The 24,378-nt window shown below is 51.2% G+C and overlaps 1 protein-coding gene across 3 annotated transcripts in view; it reads right to left on the bottom strand.

The window, feature by feature from the left end:
• Positions 1-24,378, bottom strand: part of HASPIN (histone H3 associated protein kinase) — a 734,185-nt gene that overhangs the window by 453,181 nt on the left and 256,626 nt on the right. For all 3 annotated transcript variants that reach the window (XM_069604709.1, XM_069604710.1, XM_069604711.1), the window contains one exon: positions 19,020-19,091. In XM_069604709.1, the coding sequence (XP_069460810.1) occupies positions 19,020-19,091 (72 nt within the window). The remainder of the gene's footprint in view (positions 1-19,019; positions 19,092-24,378) is intronic.

The following is a 24,378-nucleotide window of genomic DNA, read 5'->3' as shown; positions in this document are numbered from 1 at the left end:
GAGAGTAAAGAGTTGAATTGTAACATGAGCTATCTACCCTTCGACGACCAGAGAAGATCCAGTCCAGAGTCTTCTTCCCTTGAGCTTGGTGGGATCAACCAGCTCATCTCCCACAGCCAGGGGATCCTCTTCATGGTCGAAATCGCTGCACACTGCTGTAGTGGTCCGGATAACCATCTGAAGAGCCTCTCCTGTTTTAAAGGAGCACACCTTTTATTCACCATCGCTGCTGCTGGCTTCATCCCTGTGTGGTGCAGACCCCTAGAGGTCCTTCTTGCCGAAGCTCCAGGAACCGTGGGTCTGCAGGAAACTACCAGGAACAACTGCCGGGGCACCAGCATCTTCCTTGAATAAGGTACTGTGTTCTGCTTGAGGAACTAGGGTGAATTCCTTTTCTCCTTTTCCAAGGCCTGCCCTTGTCTCCCCTCCTTCTTATAACTTTTGCTTCCTCTGTTGACAATATCCAAGTACTCCTGGCTACGTTGAATCTTGAACTGTCTGACTGTGTGATCCTCGACAACCGGAACCCGGTTCCACTTGACACTTGCTCCAGCCTATTGACTTTTCTATTTCCGTCAGCGAGTGTTCTCTGATTCTGTCTGCCTTGACAAAAGTAGTTTGAAACCAGCTCTACACCCAGCGCTCTCTACCGGCCACCGGGTTTTCTTCCCCACGAGGGTTTCCCGGGAGTCTCCTTTCGATACCTGAGTTGGAAGATGTCGGAAGCTGGTTCCAGGTAGATCTATCTATTCTACATTTCGGAACGAAGACAAGGCAGGCCTTGTTGTGTTGTTCTTGCCAGCGAGTTTGCATGTGGGGATTCTCCAGAGAGTAAAGAGTTGAATTGTAACAGTTAGCAACGCCCGGAAAAAAAGAAGCTCTGGAGGACTCACAGGGGAAGCTCAACGGGCATTAACAATGGAACAACAACTACAACAAATGATGGCCGCCATGCAGACCCTTTCTGCAGAGGTCCAACAGTTAAAATTAGAAAATACTGCATTGCGACAACAAGGGGGACAGGCAGCCCGGAACTCAGAAGTCCCTCCCGGGCCTTTACCCGGCGGTCGATTTGATGGCAATCCCCAGGCCGTGAAAGAATTCCTTGAATCTTGCACCGTGCAGTTTGCCTTTAAGGCAGCCTTTTTTCCCACGGACAGAGACAAAGTGGGCCATATGATTGCACAAATGACAGGAGCAGCCTTAGCATGGGCCACTCCTTTAGTCACCAATAACAACCCCATTTTGGACTCCTATCCGGCATTTTGTTACAGTATCCGCAGTATGTTCAGCAGACAAGAGGTGGTTGTCGCCTCTCAGGAAAGGCTCCTTGATTTAAAACAAGGGAACCTGGATATCCTAGCCTATATAACTACCTTCAAAAGGATGGTCGCCGACACCTCTTGGGCGGATGATGCATTGATAACCGTCTTTAGAAGAGGGTTATCGGAAGAACTAAAAGACGAGGTGTCTCGAGTCCCGAGACCTTCCAATCTGATTGAATTTATTGCCCTAGTGATGCAGTTACATTATAGGCTCCAGGAAAGGAACAGAGAAAAATGAAAAGGAAAGAACCCTAGATACCATATGGATTCCTTTTCTTCTCCTCATAAATCGAATACTAGTGAGGAGCCCATGCAATTAGGTAACGCAAGGGGTCCTCTCTCCCCTGCAGAACGTGCACGGAGAAAAACGCAAGGATTGTGTATGTATTGTGGATCAAGCAGCCATACTGTTAAAGAATGTACGGTTGCACCCCCGAGGAAACTGGGAAACGCCAATGCCCGACCGTAAAGGGGACAACGGCTTCGGGTTCTTCAACTACTATTAGTCCCCTTCCAAATTTCACTATCAGTCCTTCTACCCTAGCAGATGGAAACACCATGATTACTTTAGGTGTTTCATTGGCTTGGGATAACATGTGTCTTGTTAATGTTCCCGCCTTAATAGACAGCGGAGCCACGGGCAACTTTATCGATGATGTTTGGGCAAGAAAACATGGTATCCCACGTACTACCAAGACCATGGCCATCCCTGTGGAAAGCTTGGACGGTAGCCCTCTTATATCTGGGCCCATTAAGGATCACACAAGAGCCTTAAAAATGACGGTGGTCAACCATCATGAGAACATTGAGCTAGACATCATTAAGACTGCTCATTATCCGGTAATTTTAGGAATCCCGTGGTTAAGGGTCCATAACCCCTATATCAACTGGACGGCAGGTACTCTTTTCTTAGGTTCCGAACAGTGTGTTCACGGTCACCTTTCAGCTAAACCCCCTTCACCAAATCCTGAGCAGGAAGCAGTGATTGCCAATACCATAGTAAACGAAGTCTCTTCCCTACCGGCAGAATACCACTCATTCCGTTATATCTTTTCTCAGTCTGAGTTTTCAGAACTTCCCCCTCGCCGGAGGGACGATTGTGCGATAGACCTCATCCCAGATCGTCCCCTTCCTTTCGGGAGGATGTGCATCCTATCAGCCAAAGAAAAGGAAGTTCTAAAAGAATATCTACACACACATCAAGAACGGTCTGATTTCTGAGTCCACTTCCCCCGCAGCCGCTTCATTATTTTTTATACCAAAAAAAGACACCACCGAGCTCCGTCCTTGCATCGACTTTAGGGGTTTAAACAAGATCACCATCCAGGACAAATACCCCATGCCTCTCATCCCCGATATATTAGAAGCAGTGCAAGGAGCCAAAGTTTACACCAAGCTTGACCTAAGAGGAGCCTACCACCTGATTCGAATAAAGGCTGGAGACGAATGGAAGACGGCTTTTCGCACACCGTTTGGTCATTACCAGTATCGAGTCATGCCGTTTGGACTTATGAATGCCCCAGAAGTATTTCAAAGATTTATGGATCACATTTTTGCAGACATCAGCTTACATTATGTTATCATTTATCTGGATGACATCTTGATTTTTTCTTCTACCTGGAAAGAACATGTTTTACATGTAAAGGAAGTGTTAACGCGGCTACAACAGAATCATCTGTTCTGTAAACTGGAGAAGTGTGAATTTCACAAAACCACCATTTCCTACTTAGGCTACGTTCTTTCTCAACAAGGTATTGCTATGGATCCTGGTAAGATATCGGCAATCACGGAATGGCCCTCTCCCCGATCTATTAAAGACATTCAACGATTCCTAGGTTTCGCTAACTTTTATAGAAGATTCATCCCACATTTCTTCTTGCTGACCAAACCCCTAACGTATCTGCTGAAAAAAGACATCCCATTTGTTTGGGCCGCTGAGCCACAGAGATCATTTGAACAACTCAAGATTCTCTTTACTCAGGCTCCTATTTTAACGGTACCAGATCAACGACGACGATTCATTGTGGAGTCCGACGCATCCCAGTATGCCTTAGGGGCCATCTTGCTTCAACCAGACGAGCAGAACATGGAAAGACCAGTGGCTTATTTATCCAAGACTCTCTCACCGGCTGAACTTCACTACACAGTGTTGGAGAAAGAACTCCTAGCCATCAAACAGGCTTTTGAAGAATGGTGTCACCTTCTTCTAGGGGCCCAACACCCTATAGAGGTCAGAACCTCCGAACTTTACAGTACACACAAACCTGCAATAGCCGGCAGGCCCGATGGGCCCATTTCTTTTCTCCATATCGAGTCAAATTCTCTTTTGTTCCAGGAAACACCAATTTGAAGGCAGATGCTTTATCCAGAAAGACTCCCCAAGAAAAGGTCCCTTTTAAACCTGAACCTATGTTTCCAAGGACAATGTCCGTACCTGTAGTCCATCTCTTTCTGCAAAAATTGGAAGACAAGTCCAAAGACCTCGAGATCCTAGACTCTACCCTACTATCGACTCATGGATTAACGAGAAGCCAAGGTCTTCTGTTCAAAGGGGAAAAAGTCTACGTTCCTGATCCCGAACTCCAAAAATAAGTGTTACGATTGTACCATGATTCTCAGGCGGCAGGACATCGAGGGTTTACTAATACCCTGGAACTCATTCAGAGACATTTTTGGTGGCCTTCGGTATGCACTGATGTGCGAGACTATATTGCTTCCTGCACTGTCTGTCTGCAGACCAAGACACCTCGGTGTTCCCCTTTAGGAGAATTGGTGACCCCTCTACTACCGGTCAAACCCTGGCAGATAATCTCTACTGATTTCATAGTGGATTTCTAAGGGGTGTAACACCATCATGGTCACCGTGGACAGTTTAACTAAAATGGCTCATTTTATCCCTTTGCCTACTATTCCCTCAGCAGCCATTATGGCATGGGTTTTTTTGGAACGCATCTTCTCTCTTCACGGCCTCCCAGAAACTATAATTTCTGATAGAGGACCGCAGTATACTTCGAGGTATTGGAAACAAATCTGTCAGGCTTTGGGAATTTCGAGAGCATTAAGCTCCGGCTTTCACCCGCAAACCAACGGGCAGACGGAGCGGCTGAATCAGACCCTGGAAGGGTACCTTCGCTGTTATGTCTCTTCAGCCCAAGACAACTGGAAGGATCTGCTACCCTTAGCAGAATTCGCCTATAACAATACGGCGCATTCTTCCATCAAAGCCAGTCCCTTCTTTTGCACATATGGATTTCATCCTACAATCTTTACTCATGTGACCTCCGCCCTTACCAAATTCCCGGATATAGACGATTTGATCGATACCATTCAACAAGGCCATATCAAAGCAGGTCTGGCCCTACAAGAAGCCCAGACCAGGAGCAAGAAACAAGCCCACAGACATCGGACTCCTACCCCACAATTCGACATCGGGGATCATGTGTGGCTGGCCAGCAAGTTTCTCCCCAGGCGACTCATTCCCTCTAAGCTGTCACCCAAATATTTCGGTCCTTTTCCCATCATTGCCAGATTCGGACCTGTGGCCTTCAAACTCAGGTTCCCTAGGTCTTGGAGTCGCATTCATCCCACCTTTCACGTCTCACAGCTAAAACCAGATGTTCGTAACCAATTCCACCGTTCTACATGCGGTTCTCCCCCTCCTGTGATGACAGACTCGGGTCCGGAGTATGAGATTTCGGGGATCTGTGACTCCTGTTACCATAGAGGGGTTCTTCAATACCTGGTGGACTGGAAGGGTTATTCCCCGTCCGACCGTTCCTGGGAACCTGCATCTGCGGTTCATGCTCCGCGGTTGGTTCATGCTTTTTATCGCTTCCACCCGGGTAAACCGGGGTTTTCCTCCCTTGGAAGGGGGCATACTGTTACGATGGGTCTCCGACGCGGTTATGGAACCGCTGGCGGCTTCAACCAAAGTTGCAGCTTTGTTCATCCAACATGGCGCCTGTGCTCGGAGTCAATGCTCTAGTTGTCAGGACGGGAGACGGAAGCGAAGCTCCGCCTCCCATCCCGGAAACGCTTCAAGAATCCACGTCTCCTGGACAACAACGCGTTGCTACTGCTATCAGAGGCTTCGCTTCGTGAGTTGCCGTAAGAAACCTTACGTTACTATTTCCTTAGAACCTTTGAATCTACTAACCCTTGATTTCTCTCCTTTCATTTTCGAGCAGGGAAGTCCCGCCTCCTCTGTCACCCACGCTTGCGTTACCGACTCCATTCGGCCACCGAGAGCGGTGTGTCTCAACCTCCACTCTTGTAAGCTCCTTTCCGTTTTGTACCCGGTAACCGGACTTATAGGTCATGCCTCTCCCCCTCTAAATTTCTCTTTCCTTATTCCTCCCAAAGAAACCCAGCTTTTCAGCGTGCCATCCCGCTCCTTCTCGGAACCCCATTTGGAATCCATCTCTAAAGGCACACACACATACAAACAGCGATTGGAAATCCTCTGCCGATACCCAGTTCCTACCACTCGCTCCCAGTGGCTCTCAACTAGGTATTACTACTCTCATCCAACACTCACACGAAATCCGCTATCATCACCTTCGCTAACTTCTATACGTTTATTCCCAGTTTTTCCTGAGCCTGATACTTCATAGATGAACCACTTACCTACCGTTAGAAGACATCATCCCGCAAGATCTTTGAGAGTTTGAAACCAGCTCTACACCCAGCGCTCTCTACCGGCCACTGGGTTTTCTTCCCCACGACGGTTTCCCGGGAGTCTCCTTTCGATACCTGAGTTGGAAGGTGTCGGAAGCTGGTTCCAGGTAGATCTATCTATTCTACATTTCTGAACGAAGACAAGGTAGGCCTTGTGTTGTTCTTGCCGGCGAGTTTGCATGTGGGGATTCTCCAGAGAGTAAAGAGTTGAATTGTAACATGAGCTATCTACCCTTCGACGACCAGAGAAGATCCAGTCCAGAGTCTTCTTCCCTTGAGCTTGGTGGGATCAACCAGCTCATCTCCCACAGCCAGGGGATCCTCTTCATGGTCGAAATCGCTGCACACTGCTGTAGTGGTCCGGATAACCATCTGAAGAGCCTCTCCTGTTTTAAAGGAGCACACCTTTTATTCACCATCGCTGCTGCTGGCTTCATCCCTGTGTGGTGCAGACCCCTAGAGGTCCTTCTTGCCGAAGCTCCAGGAACCGTGGGTCTGCAGGAAACTACCAGGAACAACTGCCGGGGCACCAGCATCTTCCTTGAATAAGGTACTGTGTTCTGCTTGAGGAACTAGGGTGAATTCCTTTTCTCCTTTTCCAAGGCCTGCCCTTGTCTTCCCTCCTTCTTATAACTTTTGCTTCCTCTGTTGACAATATCCAAGTACTCATGGCTACGTTGAATCTTGAACTGTCTGACTGTGTGATCCTCGACAACCGGAACCCGGTTCCACTTGACACTTGCTCCAGCCTATTGACTTTTCTATTTCCGTCAGCGAGTGTTCTCTGATTCTGTCTGCCTTGACAAAAGTATTGCCTATGATTTTTGCCCCCAACTCTCTCTGGTTAGCCCAGGTGCTAAATGTGTTTTGCCCCGGTAACATTTCTTGCCGCGGATACGCGTTTTCTTAATACAACCAAACTGTCAAAAAGTGATCGCATATGTGTCCCCAGTAACGTCTTGTTTCACAACATCGGTTCGCCAAACATAAGGTACTTACCTTGAGTTATTCTGTGCCAAGAAAATTGGTTGTTTGTAGTGTATTTTACGTGTGGTTTTGAATTAATAGGAGTGTTGTGCTTTACAGATGGTTTAAAAATAAATGTACTTATATTTTTTTACCTGAAACTTTGAGTGAGTGTTTGCTTGAGTCACAGTAATTGTGGTCCCTTTGTGTAATCTCTGCTACTGCTTATACACTCTTGAGATAAGCCTGGCTGCTGCGCTACTGCTACCACTATAACTAGTACAGGCTTGTACCAAAGGTGAACTTGTATTACCACTTGTAGTCTTAATTGTGTGTATTGGTCCCTAAGGGCACTGCACAGGATTCTGCCTAACAGGGATGCCTGCAAATTGAGGGTAAATAGTAATATACCCGTGAACATTGTGACAAAAAAAGTGAATCCGGCTGAAGGATGTCCGCAATGGATAGTTGGTGAAAAGGACATTGAGACTGTTAAGTGACCCTTTTTTACCAGTGAAAGGCCGTAGTGAAGCCGATTGAGGGAGGCTAACATTGCAAGAAGGATCAGAGCCCAGCTGAGAGGATCCAGGGGGCAAAGAGCAGTCGCCCAACGTGAAAAGACTGCCAAAGGAACCTTTGTTTTTTAATTGTTTTTGATACAACCGGCCTTCTAAGGCAAGAGACTTTTGCAGGAAAGAGACTTGGCCCGGGAAGGTCCTGGCATTGTTGAAAAAAAACTGTAACCTTGCGCTGGTGAGGCCCAGGAGTGTGCAGTGCTCAAAGGTCCTGCCTTGTCCCATGCTAAAAACATGGGGACGGGATACCCAGCCATACCTTCCTGACTCATCATTTGGTGAACACTTTTCTTGAGAACATTATCCCACACTATGTTGTAAGGATTGGCAATAGGTTTTTTAGTATATACCCTTTTTATTTGACAAGACACCACTGAAACTGCTTTATTATTATCAAATGACGACACTCCAATTTAGGCTGGCACAAGGGCAGGGGGCCTAAATGCATTTGCATTAGGCATGTTGACCCCTGCATCCACCAGTTTCGATGCTGGAGAGTCTGGATCCAAGTTGACTTTTCCCCTGCACGAGAGCCCCCTCAAAAAAATACATTTTCTCATTAAGTTCATTGAGAATTGCAGTGTTCAACCACATCACACATGAGACCAGTTCTTGTTGGTCGTATAAAGCAGTTCCTTATTGATGTCTGATAAACATTTCTGTCAAAAAGAGCCCTCTGTGACTAAAGGAGACTCTGCCGTAGGCAGCTTACTCCAGAAGTCCACCGCAGGTGAATTTACTCCTGACGAGTGGGGGACATTTGCACCGGTGAATGAATTTAGAACGGAAAGGTCATGGCCTGGGGAGCCCCCATTGAGCTCTTAATGGAAATGGAAAGTGGTACTACCAGTGAATCATTCCCTACAGTTTTAGAGGGCAAGCTCCTGGGATGAGAGCACAATATGGAAGCCCACACCAAGTTTGTTGAATGGACTTCCCCTAAGGTTGAACACACTTGTTATGTCTCACATTGAACCTTCCTTCTAGCCAATGTGAGCAAGTCTGTCTGAGTTTTTGCAAGTGGATTTACGTGAGCACAGCCAGAATGCAGTTCCAAATCTGTGATTTCCTGACAAAATCACTCGTTTTCCGTTGCCAAACCAAGGTCTATGTTCAGTGGAAGAATTCAATCATGCTATCCTCTTGAGCAACACTGCCCCACATGTCATCCGTTTAAGCGATTTCGGCCTCCTGATGAGCCAGATCTCAAAGAAAATGAATGGGTCTGCTGAGAACCAAAGACGTATGCGTCCAGTGCTATGGTTTTCGTTGGATAACTGTGGGGGGGGGTTGATTTCGGACAACTCGTGTGTCAAGCAGTGGTTTTGGTGTAGAGGCCGAAGTACGGCGTGAAAATGAACCTGCTTGCCCAACAGGGAAATATTAGGAGCAGCCTGGATTGTCAGTAAAGTTTCTGTGGGAATCCGTCTGTGTGCAGAATTGCTTGTTAAGACTATGGTCTGCAGTGTAGACGGTATGGTCGCCCCCTCAGAAGGCATATGTTCCATTGAACTGATTCGAGATCGATTTCTCCAAGGTTGAAGTGCAAAGCCTGTGTTGCCATGACCATCTGGCTGAGGGTGAGAGGGTGGGGGGCTGGGGGGTTCTTCCCCCAATGCGATGCTAGCAAGCTGCACAGAGATATGAAAGAAGGCACTATAGGTGGAACCAATGGGGGCATCAGAGGAGTATCCTGGCAAAACACAGCACCCGAACGTAAAGAGCGGTGCAACATACTGAAGATAAAACAGCGTTCCTTCAATTATAAGGAAAGGAAAGAGAAGTCTAAAGGAGTAGCTTACCAGTGGTAGATATAGCAGCAAGTACGTTGCGAGAGCCACAGACAGATGCCGGGGGTGTCTTTAGCCCACAAGTAGACACGGCAAGGGAAGTCCGATCAAGCTGGGCGCCAAGTAGAAATGTGCCAAGTCAGCACCGACTGCCACTCTGTCGCCACTCTGCGCTGTTCTGCAGTGTTGCTGGAGATTTTCCATGTGAGGCACCTCCTCCTCACGAAAGACACTGTAGACAGACTGCAAATACATTCTCCTTTGCCCTGACTGCCACTCTTTCGCCACTTTGCAAAAACGTTTGCTTATTTTGTACTCCTGACCTGACTTTTTGGAGGTAATTAAAGCCTTCTGCTTTACTTCATCAGATAATTTTGCATCTTTGTTTTTGACAAGTTACTTGTATGAAAATTGGGCCTGGTCTAGGATCACTTTGGTATTATACATCAATGTCAAAATTTGTGGAAGCTACTGTCTAGTATGTGAAAAATCAATTGTATAGGAACATTGTGGTGTTCTTGGTATATTGTGCCAATACAAGAGCAGGGTAGTATCATTTATGTGTCAGTGTGGAACAAAGTGCCTAATGGTAACTATCGTATTATATGTTTAAAACCTCCACTCAGTACAATAAATGTTGACACTGTTCTTCACCAAATCTTTTCCGTTTCCACAAATTTATGTGAGTTGTTTTTGAGCGCGGGTTGGGGAATCCTTGTATAAAGTACTCTCCAGCAAGTGGGTAGGGGACCCACTTTTCCCTATAAACTGCTGCTAAAATCCTCATCCAATACAGGTACAATCTCTGCTTTTGGGCCCTAGGCGCATAACTAAATAGGTACCCCACTTCACCCATCTTTTTTACATTGTGACACACAGCACCTTCAGTGCAGCATCACATAGAAATCCTTTGATTTCTGCTAAAGTTTAAATACATTCTCTTGGATAACTACTGTTTCCAAGAGTACACACTATCTTACAATAGGGTGCTGGAGAGGTTACTTAGTATCCCCCTTTTCTATCTTCTCATGTAACATTTTTATAGGTTAACCCTTTCTAAAATTAATGGCTGGTGGCAGTGGTTTACTTTTTACTACTATTGAGTGTTTGTACAGCAGGCTGCAATTGCAGCTGCAGTAAAGCACCCATGGGTGGCCATTTTGTCAAAATGGCCCCAGTCTTCTTTTTTCGACATTTCTTCTTGGAAAGGTCGTTCTTGAGATTTACTCTGTGTGCCAAACCAGGTCAGGTCCCTTTGTTCTTTTTGTCTTTGGCGGGATTCACCAGTGAAGCCCGCCTCTGGCTCCAGCGTGTCTGATACGGCAGGAAGTGAGGGAGGTGCCCGAAACTCCCTGTGCTTAATCACCTTGGTTACAGGAATGCACACAAAGGTGATTAGCTGGCTGTCCTTGGAGGACAGCCACCTTGCTGTGTGACAGGTAGGCTGCAAATGAATGGGAGAAACCTATATAAAAAGGTGAGGTCTTTTGCTTGGAAGGCAGAGTCGACCACTAGACTAAGGAATCCAAAGAACTTGGAAGAGACACTTGCTGCAACTCCTGGACTATTGGTTTTCCAAGTGAAGCCGTGCTGCAGTGCTGAAGTTCCGAAATTCACCTCGACTAGAGAAGCCCTGCAAAGGATGACTTCTCCCCTTGGGTTGGTGGGACCAATCGACCCCAAAGCAAACTCATGTGGAAATCCTCTCGGATCTGGCTGTACTTCCCTTGCTGCTGCAGGAACCGATTGCCAGGGAGAGGAACACCAGAATTGAGTGTCTTCTTTAAGTCCGACCTGAGCACGAAGCAGGAGACTGACCAAGCCTGAGCCACCTCGTGCTGGACCCCAGATGCGAGGAAAGTCCATTCGGTATTCGAGATCCGCAGTGGTGTTATTTGCAAGAAACTGAAACCGCGAAGTGCTGCTGGTCTGAAGTTTGCCCATTGCTGCTGCCGACCTTCAATTCATAGTGCAGGAGTCCGCAGACGTCCTCCCTCTTGTCCCCAGAACTGAGGCCCAGGAACAACAGGATCTGCCATACTTCAACTGGAACAGAAGCCAGCTGGAACCAATTTCATCAGACCTAGGGTACTGTAAACCAAGGGGTACTTACCTCTTGTCGAGTAGCCTTGGTAGCTCTCAGTTGAGACTTGCCTTGGTCGCCTTTTGCAGAGTTGCTTGCAAGCTTTGCCCTTCACAAGCCTTCCAGCTTGGGGCCCAAAAGTGATTTCATTTTCAACAAAGATTTCTAAAACATTGTGCAAGACTTTTTACTTACCTTCAAGAAGTGTTTCAGCTCCCTTAGACTTTTGCTCAATTGACATTGGCTGTCCTGGCTCCCTGAAAGACTCTAACCTCTGACGTTGTGCTTAAACTATCCTTCCAAAGAGTCACACATTATTACTTGTGTGGCTGGGAAAGGGTTAATTTACATTGCATTGGGGGTTCAAAAGTACTTACCTGCTTAAGAATATTTGTTAACCATTGTTTTATTCTCTAAACATTTCCTTTTGACACCAAACTCAGTATTGTTCTAAATATGCCAGTGATATCAATGCCCACAGTGTACTGGTTATTTAAATCACCTCAGGGTGTAGGAAGTATCTGTGTGCCATCTCAAATGGGTAGCTACTGTTTTATTGAAACCGAGTGTGTATTTATTGAAGAACAAGTTACTTTCTTACCTGGTAACGTTCTTTCGATGGGATGGTCCGACGACGTATTCCATATCTATGACATGTAATCACCACAGCTGTGCTGCTTCGGAAACTTTTTCGGCGTCTGCCTCCGACGTCGATGCGCCGTCGTCGAGGACCTCCTCCGACGTCCGACGTCATCCGATGTGATAAGTAGGACGCACAACGCCCATAGCCTCAGTTGTAGTTTTTTCCCCCAGAACGTGTGACATAAGTCAACTGCCAGTCAGACACAAGCCTTGCGGAACGTAAGCTGCAATCGCAAAAGAAATTCTGTAGCGGGGAAGGCAGGGTGGGAGCGATGTGGAATACGTCGTCGGACCATCCCATCGAAAGAACGTTACCAGGTAAGAAAGTAACTTGTTCTTCGAGGGGATTGGGTCCTCCGACGTATTCCATATCTATGACAGACTCCCAAAGCAGTACCAAAGCAAGGAGGAGGGAAAGAATTTAGAATCAAAATGTAGAATAGGCAATCAAATAGCAGAGCAAAGGACCGCCTTGCCAAAGGCCAGATCCTGTGCTCGGATGGAATCAAGGGAATAGTGACGTACAAATGTATGTACTGAAGCCCAGGTGGCTGCATCACAGATGTTGCGAATAGGAACACCCCTCTGCAGGGCAGTAGACGCAGCCATACCCCTGGTAGAATGGGCCCGCAAGCCAGCCGGTGGGTCCTTACCCGCCAAACGGTAGCACTCCGAGATGGCCAAAATAATCCAGCGAGACAAAGTCTGTTTCGTCACAGCTTGCCCCAAACGCTTTCCAGCGTAACCAATAAAGAGTTGACCATCCACTCTGACCCGGGACATGCGTGAAACATAAAAGCTTAAAGCTCTCCTAGGATCAAGCCTATGGAGCCTCTCCTCTTCCTTACCAGGATGCGGAGGAGGATAGAATGCCGGAAGAACAACCTTCTGGGCCAAATGAAATTCTGTCACTACCTTCGGAAGAAAAGAAGGACGAACTCTAAGGACAACCCTGTCCTTGTGAAATACAGTGAAGGGAGGCTTAACTGAAAGTGCCTGTAACTCACTCACTCTGCGAGCGGAAGTAACCGCAACTAAAAACACAGTTTTCAGAGTTAACAGCCTCAAAGGGCAAGAATGTAAAGGCTCAAACGGAGCACCCATAAGAAACTTAAGAACAAGGTTTAAATCCCAACCGGGCACCAGGAAAGGTGACGGAGGGAACACATTAGTGAGCCCTTTCAGGAACTGTGAAATCAAAGGGATTTTAAAGTAAGAACACTCTTCAGACGAGTGCTTAAAGATGGACAGCGCCGCCAGGTAACCCTTAACGGTACCCACTTGCAAGCCCCTGTGGGCCAAAGAAAGTAAAAAGGACAGAACCATGGGGATGTCACATGCAAAAGGATCCACATTCTGAACTCTGCACCAGTCGCAGAACTTACGCCAACGGCAACGGTACAGAGACTTTGTTGCCGGCCTTCGGGCCGAAAGCAACACCTCCATCACGTCCTCAGGGAGGTCCCAATCCTTATACCTCAACCTTTCAGAAGCCAAGCGTGAAGGTTGAGGGATTTGACCTCTGGATGGAGAACCTGACCCCCCCTCCCGTGAGAGCAGATCGTCTCGGTAGGGAAGACGACGTGGAGGGCAGATGGATAAGTCGAGAAGGTCCGGGTACCACGTCCTCCGAGCCCACGCCGGGGCAATGCGGATCATCCGGGAACCGAACTTCCGTAACCTCCGCAGCACTTGCGGGATGACGGGGACTGGAGGAAACGCGTACGGCAGCGGGAATGACCACTCCACCACAAACGCGTCTCCTAAGGCTCCTTTTGGAGGAAATTCCCGCGAGCAAAACCTTTCGCACTTCCGGTTGACACCGGAGGCGAAGAGATTCACTTGAGGGGTCCCCCAAAGGGCGAAGATCTCCAGGAGAATCTCCTGAGCCAACTCCCACTCGTGAGAGATCGCGCTCTGCCTGCTCAGAGCGTCCGCCGTCACGTTTTCGGCTCCGGCCAGATGAACTGCCGAGATCGAAACATCCTGCTGGATGGCCCAGAACTCGAGCTGCATCGCCTCTCTGCACAGAGGAAGTGACCCTGCCCCCCCCTTTTTGTTGAGGTAGTGCATGGCCACTGTGTTGTCCGTCAGGATCAGGACATTCTTCCCTCGCACAGACGGCAGAAAAGCCTTCAGGGCTAGCCTGATGGCCCTCAGCTCCAGCAGATTGATATGGAGTCTGGACTCCGACGGAGACCAACGACCGCTGACTGTCAGCCCGTTGGCATGAGCTCCCCATCCCGTGAGGGATGCATCCGTCACGATCGTCACCTCCGGCCTGGGAAGCCAAAATGGAGCCCCCTTCATCAAGTTGCCTTCGACGGCCCACCACAGAAGGTCCCGGGCGACCGAGGACGGCACCTGAATCGAGTCCGACATCCTGCCGGAGGACTGCGACCATTGCGTCTTAAGTGCCCACTGCAAAGATCTCATCTGCAGGCGAGCCTCTGGCACCAGAAGAATGCAGGATGCCATGAGGCCGAGCAACCTCAAGAACTCTAACGCTGGGAGCGTCTGGGCATGCTGAAACTTGTGCACCATCTGCTGAATGTGAAGAGCCCTCACCTGGGGAGGAAAACACTGCCCCAGGGAAGTGTCGAGCACTGCTCCGATGTACTGGAGCCGCTGTGTTGGCGTCAAATGGGACTTCTTTAAATTGAGGGAGAAGCCCAGCCTGTGAAGGGAGCGACAGGTGATCGATAGATGATCCAGGACTTGCTCGGGAGAGCTCCCCCTGATCAACCAATCGTCCAGGTAGAGGTAGACGTGAATCCCCCCTTGCCTGAGATGCGCTGCCACCACCACCATGAGCTTGGTGAAAACCCTCGGGGCGGAGGTCAATCCGAACGGCAGGACCCGAAACTGAAAGTGCGAGTCGCCAACCGCGAACCTCAGGTACTTCTTGTGCTTGGGATGGATCGGCACATGGAAGTAAGCATCCTTGAGGTCGAGTGACACCAACCAGTCCTGAAGCTGAAGGGCCTGGAGGACTTGAGAGAGAGTAACCATCTTGAACTTGTCCTTCCTGAGGAGTTTGTTCAAACCGCGCAAGTCCATGATGGGTCTCAATCCCCCGTCTTTCTTCGAAACCAAAAAATAAGGGGAATACCATCCCTTGTTCCTCTCCGCTACAGGCACCAGTTCTATGGCGCCTTTCTCCAGCAGGGCTTGAATTTCCTGCGCAAGGAGCGGATCCAGACTCTGCAAAGAGAGGTTCCCCGGTGGATTGTCGCGAGGCCTGTGCCGAAAAGGAAGACAGTAGCCGTGGGTTATGATCTCCAGAACCCACACATCTGAAGTAATGGCTTGCCACTCTACAAGATGCTGCGCCAGCCTTCCCCCAACCGGCGAACCATGGGACATGGCCTCACGACTGAGTGGGAGCGGCTGCGGCGTTACCTGAGGGCAAAGAGGCAACTGCCCGAGCGGCCTTGGCACCACGGGTACCCTGTCGTCCACCTCTGGTACCCCTGCGTTGGCCTCTTTGACTGCCAGCACCTCTCGCTTTACTGAAGGATGAGTAATAGCGAAAGGAACCACCCCTCCACTGCTGTCCCCTAGGACGAAAAGGCAGAGGTTGGCGAACTGCAGCGCCCAACGACTTCGCTGCAGCTTTTGAGGTCTGCAACCTCTCAAGGCTCTCGTCAGCCTTGCTGCCAAAAAGGTGTTCACCGTCAAAGGGCATGTTGAGGAGCCGGGACTGCACATCAGGAGCAAACCCCGACTTCCGCAACCACGCAAACCTGCGTATCACGGTGCTCGCCGCCATTGACCTACTGACGCATTCAGCTAACTCCAAACCCGACTGAACGGACTCACACATGGCATCCGTACCATCCTGGACCATAGCAAGGAAACCATCCCGTTCGTCCCCTTCGGGAATATGTTCAGCCGCTAACGCAACACACTTCCACAGAGTGTGCGTGAAACGTGACAAGGCACAAATGGAGTTGGCCGCCTGAAGCGCCATACCACCAGAAGAAAACACTTTCTTCGCCCAGCCATCAAAACGTTTGTCGTCCCTATCAGGAGGGATGGTAGGGTACGACGCCTGCTTCGCCGGGGCCGTGGCCGCCTGCACCACCAAACTCTCCGGAGTGGGGTGCCTGGTCAAGTAGCAGGGGTCGCCACTGGCTGGACGGTATTTTCGCGACAAGGATCTGCCCACCGCCGGCAGACTCTCCGGAGCAGTCCAAGCCGCCGCCACCCTTCTCTGTAAAGCCATATGGAACGGCAGAACCGGGTCAGTTGGGGGACCAACATCAAGGATGTCTGTCAGATCATCCTGCACAAACTCCCCTGGGGGAGCAGACCATCCCAAGTACTCAGAAACCCTAGCCATAAGGTGCCGGTACGAGGAATCAGCATGAGAGCCAGGCTCAGGCCTACAAAACTCCACCTCCGGAGAGGTGTCCAGTCCACTGGCATCATGCAGTGACTGTCTCAACTCGTCAAACTGACTATGGCCCGAGACAATTTAATCCGGAACCTGACTAGGAACCAGGCCATCAGAATCCTCATCCGCCTCTGAAATATAGTCCAGGTGGCGAAAAGAAGGCACTCGAGAGTGCTTGCTCTTAACCAGAGCCTTCCTAGGGGGTGCACCCGTGCCCCTGGGTACCTCCGACACGAAAGGCGTCGATGGCGTCGAGCGAATCGGCGCCAGCGTCGAGAGAACCGGCATCGGCGCCGACGAGGAAATCGGCGTCGACGTCAGATGCAGCGCCTCCAGAATCGGTGGCGTCGACACAGCCCTCGAGGCCGGAGCCCCGAGCGTGTCCCTCGACGACCTGAGCGTCGACGGCATCGACGACTTCCTCGGAGCCAGAGCCTCGAGAAAGCCTTCTTCGAAGACCTCACAGGTGCACACGGTCTCGAACGCGTCGAGGACCGGGACCTGGAACGGGTACGTCGAGAACGAGTCCCCTTGTCCGAACGGGACCTCTCCCGTGACTCGTGCCGACCACTCTTGCGAGCGGTGTCTCTCGACCTCCCACGACCGGCCCCACTCGGGGGCGCGGACGGCTGAGTACCCTGCGACTCAAGAATCGCCAGCATCTTCTTCCCAAAGGAAGCCCATTCCTCCGGCGTCGCACGGCTGGAGGGGTAAGCGACGTGCCGGGCAGAGCCCTCCGAAGAGGACCTTGAAGACGACCGGTGTCGGCGCTTCCGAGAATGCCTCGAAGAGGCTGAGGAGTGGCGAGACCGACTCCTAGAAGGAGACCCACAAGACGTCCGACGATGACACGGAGAGTCACCCCTCGAATCATCCGTCGAAAGCCCCGCAGACTTCGACTTCCGGGGCTTGGTCACCCGACCTACCGACAACTTCTTCTTACGTTCGCGTAAGGCTTTGGACGTGAGCGACTGGCAGTCGATACAGTCATCCGTGTCGTGGGCCTCCCCGAGGCACCAGAGGCAGGCGTCGTGCGAGTCCGTCACCGACATCTTGGACCCGCACTCCCCGCACTTCTTGAAACCCGGACGCGGGGTCGAAGACGAAGAAGACATCTTCTGAAGGATTTTCACAAACGAACAGGTCCGAAGAACCAAGAAGAACAGAACGCCAAAGAGTCGAGGCGTTTAAACCGAGAAACACGAAGCAACACGTTCGCGGAAAAAACGGAACTGAGGCTATGGGCGTCGTGCGTCCTACTTATCACATCGGATGACGTCGGACGTCGGAGGAGGTCCTCGACGACGGCGCATCGACGTCATCGACGCAGGACGCAGACGCCGAAAAAGTTTCCGAAGCAGCACAGCTGTGGTGATTACATGTCATAGATATGGAACACGTCGGAGGACCCAATCCCCTCGAAGTATATTTTTGTGTTACATATTTTGTTCCCATCTAAGGAAGTCTTATTCAACTGACTGTTAAATTAATAAATAATTGTTTAATCAAGAAAGTGTGTTTATATGGATACTGGTCATTGTGAAACTACATTTTACAGCCCTACAGCTCACATTGACCCCTCTTAAGATAAGCCTGGCTGCTCAGTCCCTCTACCAACTTGTGTAGTACATGCTTATACCAAAGGTTGGGTTAACTACTGCCAAGAGGACAAGGCTCGTGCAGTCTCCCACAGGGTACTGCATAATATCTTGCCTAACACTGGGAAAGGGCCCATGGGTGGTTTATGGGTATGGCCAAATGTGGGGGCTGGGATTGTTTGGTCCCAGCACATATCCTGGTGCCTGAATGTCTTTTGCTGGGCAGATTGTGTGGCCACTGGCTATATGCGATTGGACAGACACTGGAAGTTTGAATGGTGCAGATTCTTAAAATTGGTGGATCTAGGCAATTATCAAGTCCAAACAGATCATTGCTCGAGTCAAGACCCCTGAGGAAGAGCAGCAGCCGCAAACACCACAAGGACTACCTTTGCAGTGGACCAGCATCAACTCCAGTGAAGTCCCAGTGAAGAAGCCCTGCTCCTCTGCCTGATCCCCATCACCATCAGGGCGAGTAAGCAAGCAAGTTGTTTTTTCATTTTTTGGATCTGCACCATCACTGCGTGTCTATGCCATTCAGAGATATTGCCAAAGGTTATTGTGATGACTTCTTTGTGCCAGCAATTTTAGCTACTGATTAACTGATAGAAATACAGTTATGGTAATTTGGCAAAGGTGAAGGCGGTTCAAATGTTGACAAATTCAAGCAAAGCACGAGTAGGATACTTTCCATACTGTCAACAGATGGGTAGTTAAGTGATGGGCTAGTAATGTTTTGCGCATATATACTGGAACGACCAACGTGATGTTCAGCTCTTCCATAAGAGGATGGATAGGCAATCCATTGGTATTCTAAGCAGAAAGCATGAATGAGGGTCCAATACTGGTTTCCCAGTTTGACTGCAGGTGATGAATCACTGAGTCATTGTTCCATTACGTGACAAAAAAAAACATGTTAAAAGAGACAGGCAAGGGTCACTATACTTATGTCAATGTACAATACCTTTCTCGAAGAATTCCGACACCTTTTCTGTGATACGGGAGGAAGACAAACATCAATGGGTACCAGACGTGCCTATTGGAAAAAAGGGAGAAAAATAGTAGAACTTGATTTATTGTAAAATGACCAGTTGCATCTGTTAAGATTGATTTTTAAAACCAGCCCCCAGGGAGGTTTTTGGGAAGCCACCCCATTACGGTGAAGGAACAAGTTACTTACCTGTAACTGTTGTTCTCCAGCATAGGTCTGGCATGGATTCACATGCTCATGAATATATTCCCCGTCGTCAGGCCGGGAATCCTTGTTAAAGAAAAAATCAGTATCAGTTTAGTTTCTGATCTGTCTTTCTTAGTAGTAACCAATCACTGATCTCTGGGTCATACTGCCCCCAGCCAATGACTGCCCTCTACCTAAGCCCCTCCCCTGGCAGCCATCCTCAGATTTGGTAGCATGTAAAGTGGCAGTATGACCAAGTGAAGAGCCGCAGAGGGGAAGGAGGGAGGGTTCGCATGTGAATCCATGCCAGACCCATTCTGCAGAACAACAGTTACAGGTAAGTAACTTGTTCCTTCTGGAGCATGGGGGCTGGCATGGATTCACATGCTCATGAATATAAGAATACATAGCAGTATACACATGCACAACCACGGGAGGTGGCAAAAGGCTCAACATTAAGCAATACAACAACTCAACATTAAGCATCTCTTACCTCCTCACCAGGCTCACCTTAAGCACTGCTTGGACGACCCTGGACTCCTCCCTGGAGTCCCGATTGACGCAGTAGAATCTTGTGAAGGTGTGCATCGACCTCCAAGTAGCAGCCCTGCAGATGTCCAGCAGGGGCACACCAGACAGGAACGCCGTAGTAGCAGTGATCGCTCTGGTCGAATGGGCTCTCGGACGGCTGGGCAGCGGTCGGTTTGCCAACTCGTGACAGTGCATGATGCAGCCGGAGAGCCATCTGGAAATGGAAGCCTTCGAGAGAGCCTTCCCTTGATTCACAGGTCCAAAGTTCACAAACAGCTGCGACGTCTTCCGAAAACTCTTGGTGCGGTCCACGTAGAACTTCAGCGCTCTAGCCACATCCAGCGAGTGCAAAGTCCTCTCCGCAGGAGACGAAGGCGACGGGAATAAAGCTGGCAACACCAAGGGCTCGTTGAGTTGGAAGTCCGACGGCACCTTGGGCATTAAGGAGGGGTGCGTCCTCAGCACCACCCCCGTGTCGTGAAAAGTCAAGTATGGAGGCTTGCAAGATAGGGCCTGGATCTCTCCCACTCGTCGTGCGGAGGTGATGGCCACAAGAAATGCTGACTTCCACGACAGGAACTTCAACGGCGCTGAGTGCATAGGCTCGAATCGGGCCCCATGAGCCTGGTCAGCGCCACGGTGAGTTCCCACGCCGGGGTAGGGGCCTTCACTGGCGGGAACGATCAGAATAGTCCCTTCATAAATTCCTTCACCAGGCGATGAGACCATAAGGACGCCAATCCTGTAGTTCTGGTGTATCGTGAAATGGCAGCCAGATGTATTTTGATGGAGACGTGAGCCAGTCCTGCTTTGGCCAGCGACAGTAGGTACGGCAATACTTGAGGGGCCTTAATCCGCAGAGGGTTAATCTTCTGTGCACGGCACCAGACAGAGAACCTCTTCCACTTATGTCCATAACATTTGAGAGTTGAAGACGCCCTGGCTTTTGCACGAACCTCTCTGCAGTCAGCCACGATATCGTATCCTCCAAACTCTAGTGCTGCAGAAGCCAAGCCTGCAAGTTCAGCGACACCGGGCCGTGATGGAGAATGGCGCCTCCTTCTCTGTAGAGAAGATCCGCGTCCGTCGCCAGCTTCATAGGTGGGGACGCTGACAAGTCCAGAAGGTCCGGGAACCAGATTTGTCTCTGCCACGCCGGTGCGACGAGGATCATCCTGCACCTGGACCTCTTGAGCTGGTTGATGAGACGGAGCGGCAACGGGGGGAACGTGTACAGGAACAGGCCGTCCCAAGGGAACGAGAAAGCATCGCCCATGCTCCTCGGCTGGGCGAACCTGCTGGCGAACCTCTGGCACTTGGAGTTCGTCGCCGTCGCAAACAGGTCGATCTGGGGTTTGCCCCATTGTTGGAAGAGCCGATCCACCTGGTCCTGGCGTAGTTCCCACTCGTGGCACGAGTGCAGCTCCCTGCTGAGTGAGCCGGCGATGGTGTTTTTTATCCCTGCCAGGTGGAAGGGAACCAGAAACATCCCTGGGCGACGGCCCAGTGCCACAGATCCTGGGCCTCCTTGGATAGGGCTGGGGATCTGGTGCCTCCCTGCTTCCGGATGTAGAACATCGTGGTGTTGTCGGTGAAGATCCTCACCACTTTGCCCTTGAGGGACGGAAGGAACGATCTGAGCGCCCAGAACACGGCTCGTAGCTTCAGGATGTTGATGTGAAGAGACCTATCCTCCGGGAGCCAGAGGCCTCTTGCGTGGAGATCTCCGGTGTGGGGGCTCCATCCCTCCAGGGAGGCGTCCGTCGTTACCGTCTCCTGATATGCTGGGGCCTGAAAGTCCATACTTGCCGAGAGGTGCGCACGGGCACCCCACCATAGAATCGCCCAACGGAACTCCTCGTCGAGCGGGATCCTGTCTTCAAAGCAGCCCGCCGCTTGAAAAGGGGCACAAGGTAGATGCACAAGGACATCATCCCGAGGAGGGACTTGATGGACCTCACTCTGGTCACCTCCGTGGCGAACAGGGGCTGCACCCTGCCCAAAATGGCCTTCGTCCTTTCTTCCGACGGAGATGCCAATCGCCTCACTGTATCGAGCTTTGCTCCTAGAAACAGTGCCACCTGCGACGGGACCAGACGGGATTTGGGGTAGTTAATGGCGAATCCCAGCTCCGTGAGCAGGCGGACGGTCCTCGCTGTGTGTTCGACGGTGAGTTCTCTTGACCTTGCACGGATTAGCCAGTCGTCCAGGTAAGGGTAGACGTGGATTCCTTGCAGGCGCAGCCGCGCCGCCACGGGTGCGAGGCACTTGGTGAACACCCGGGGTGCCGACTTTAATCCGAACGGCAAGGCTCTGAATTGGTATTGACGCCCCTGGACTACGAATCTGAGGAACTTTCTGTGACCTTTTAGAATGGGGATGTGGAAGTAAGCATCCTCCAGGTCCAGAGACGATAGGAGGTCGCGCTCCTCCAGTCGTCCCAGCACGTGCTGGAGGGTGAGCATCCTGAATTTCTGTGCCTTGATGTACTTGTTCAACCGACGCAGGTCCAGGATGGGGCGCCAACCGCCTGTCTTCTTTCGGACGAGGAAGTATCTTGAGTATACTGCGGAGCCCCGGAGCCTCTTGGGGACGAGCTTGATGGCCCCCTTCCTGAGCATCGCCCTTGCCTCCAACAGCAGTTGAGGGACGTGATTCTCCTTCCGGGCCACAGGAGGAATGCAAGGACACTTCTTTTGAAATTCCAGCGAGTGTCCGCGGGCCAGGGTGTCCAGCACCCAACGGTCGGTGGAGATGGACTCCCACACGCTGACGAACTTCGTCAGCCGGCCTCCCACCGGGGTGCTTCGGTGGGGGCCCGACGCAACGGCCAGTTCAGTCCTGCATGGAAGAGGCCTTGCCGCCTTGGCCTCCTTGCCGACGGCGGCGAGACCCTCCTTGCTTGCTGCGGCCTCTGTAGGCCTCATGAGACGAGGAGCGGGCCGCCTGGCGGTAAGTAGAAGAGCCGACGCTGGACCCTTTGGAGTCTCCCTGTCTGCCTCCAAAAGGGCCGCCGTTGCTGAAGGACTCCTAGGGCTCGGGCTGTTTCCGTGTGTCTTGAAGGCCTGGAGGGACTCACCCACCGTCTTTCCAAACAGGTTGTTGCCGTCTAACGGCATGTCCAAAACTCTGGTCTGGACGTCCTGGCGTAAGTCCGTCGCCTTGAGCCATCCTCATCGTCGGAGGCAAACCCCGTTGCCCAGTTTGCGAAATCCGGTATCGGCAAAGTCCATTGCCACCGTTATGGCGTGATCCGACGCCACCTCTCCTTCCTGCAGAATCTGTAGGGCCTCCGCCCTCTTGTCATCCGGTAGGAAGTCTAGCAGAGGAGCTAACTTGAACCAAAGCTCCCTGTCGTAACGGGCCACAATCGCTAAGGCATTGGCCACCTTAATCGCCGTCGCTGCCGACGAGATGACTTGTCGTCCCATGGAGTTCAACTTCTTGCCCTCGCTGTCCGGTGGGGAAGTGGAAGCCGCCGCACCCGCTGCTTTCTTCTTGGCTGCTGCCGAGAGGACAGAGTCTGGCGTGGGCTGGGCCCTCAGGCACAAGGGGGCGGCATCGGGGACCCGGTACTTCTTCTCGTACCTGTCCCTCTTGGCGGGTGTCGTGGAAGGGTTCTTGAGGAGAGCCAGCCCCTAGTCCCAGATGTCGTCGAGCAACGGCACCGCGAGGACCGTCTTTCTCTTGGCCTCTCGTCGTTGGTAAAGAAACCCTTCCTTTTTCTGTCCCTCAGGGCAGAGCTGGACGAGCTTGGATGCCCTGGTTATCATGGCGTGAAAAGAGCCAATTTCGTCGGGTGGAGAGGCCCGAGGGGGGGTGATGATGGGATATCCTTTGTGTCATCGCCACCGTCATCGTCCGTCCCCGTCGCTGTATCCATCGCCGTATCCTCTCTATGGTCCGGCGAGGGCGATGCGGGGTCCACAGGCCTCGTGGGTACGAAGGGCGGAGCAGGGTGGACTCTCCTCCGCTTGTTCGGTGGGCTTCCCGGCGGGCCTGGTTCTGGATCCTCCGTCGGGGTCCGTGGTAACCTCGTCCTTATCTCAGTACATAAGGATTGGATCGCCAACAAAATGGCCGCCGAGCTATCCTGGGGCTCGGGTAATGGCTGTGACGGATGGGATGGCTGCTCCACTGGGCCCTCGTCGTCGCCATCGTCGCTATCTTCGATCACATCAGCATGAACCGTCCCCTTGGATCGAACCTTCTCGAACCTCTCGTTGAGACCAATGAACCTCTCGTTGGGGCCTTTCACGGTTTCCACCGGATCCTCCTCTGAGGCTGAATCCGAGTCCGTAATGGCCACCGCCCCCCCCCTCTTTTATCCACCAGGGTCTTCACGGGGGTCTTAAGGATGTTCTGGAAAGAGGATTCCCTCTGTGGCGGCAGGGAAACTCTGGGCCCCGAGGCCGCCTCCACTGGCGTAGCCTCTGCCGGCTTCGCCAGGGCCGCTGCGACAACCTCGATAGAGGCCTTTGCCGGGTGGAGCAAGGCCCTCACCACCTTAGGTGCGTCCTGGGCCTTCGCTTTGGGGGGAGGGTCATCGCCTGGCTCCCCCTCGGCTCCCTTCGAGATCGACCAGGGCCTCTCCAGAAGCTTACCCGGGTTCTCG

This window comes from Ambystoma mexicanum, chromosome 1p, assembly GCF_040938575.1.
Source record: "Ambystoma mexicanum isolate Mex_15411 chromosome 1p, UKY_AmexF1_1, whole genome shotgun sequence".
Classification (NCBI taxonomy): domain Eukaryota; kingdom Metazoa; phylum Chordata; class Amphibia; order Caudata; family Ambystomatidae; genus Ambystoma; species Ambystoma mexicanum.
Note: the sequence above shows the minus strand (reverse complement) of the source record. Positions and strands in the feature narration are given on the sequence as shown.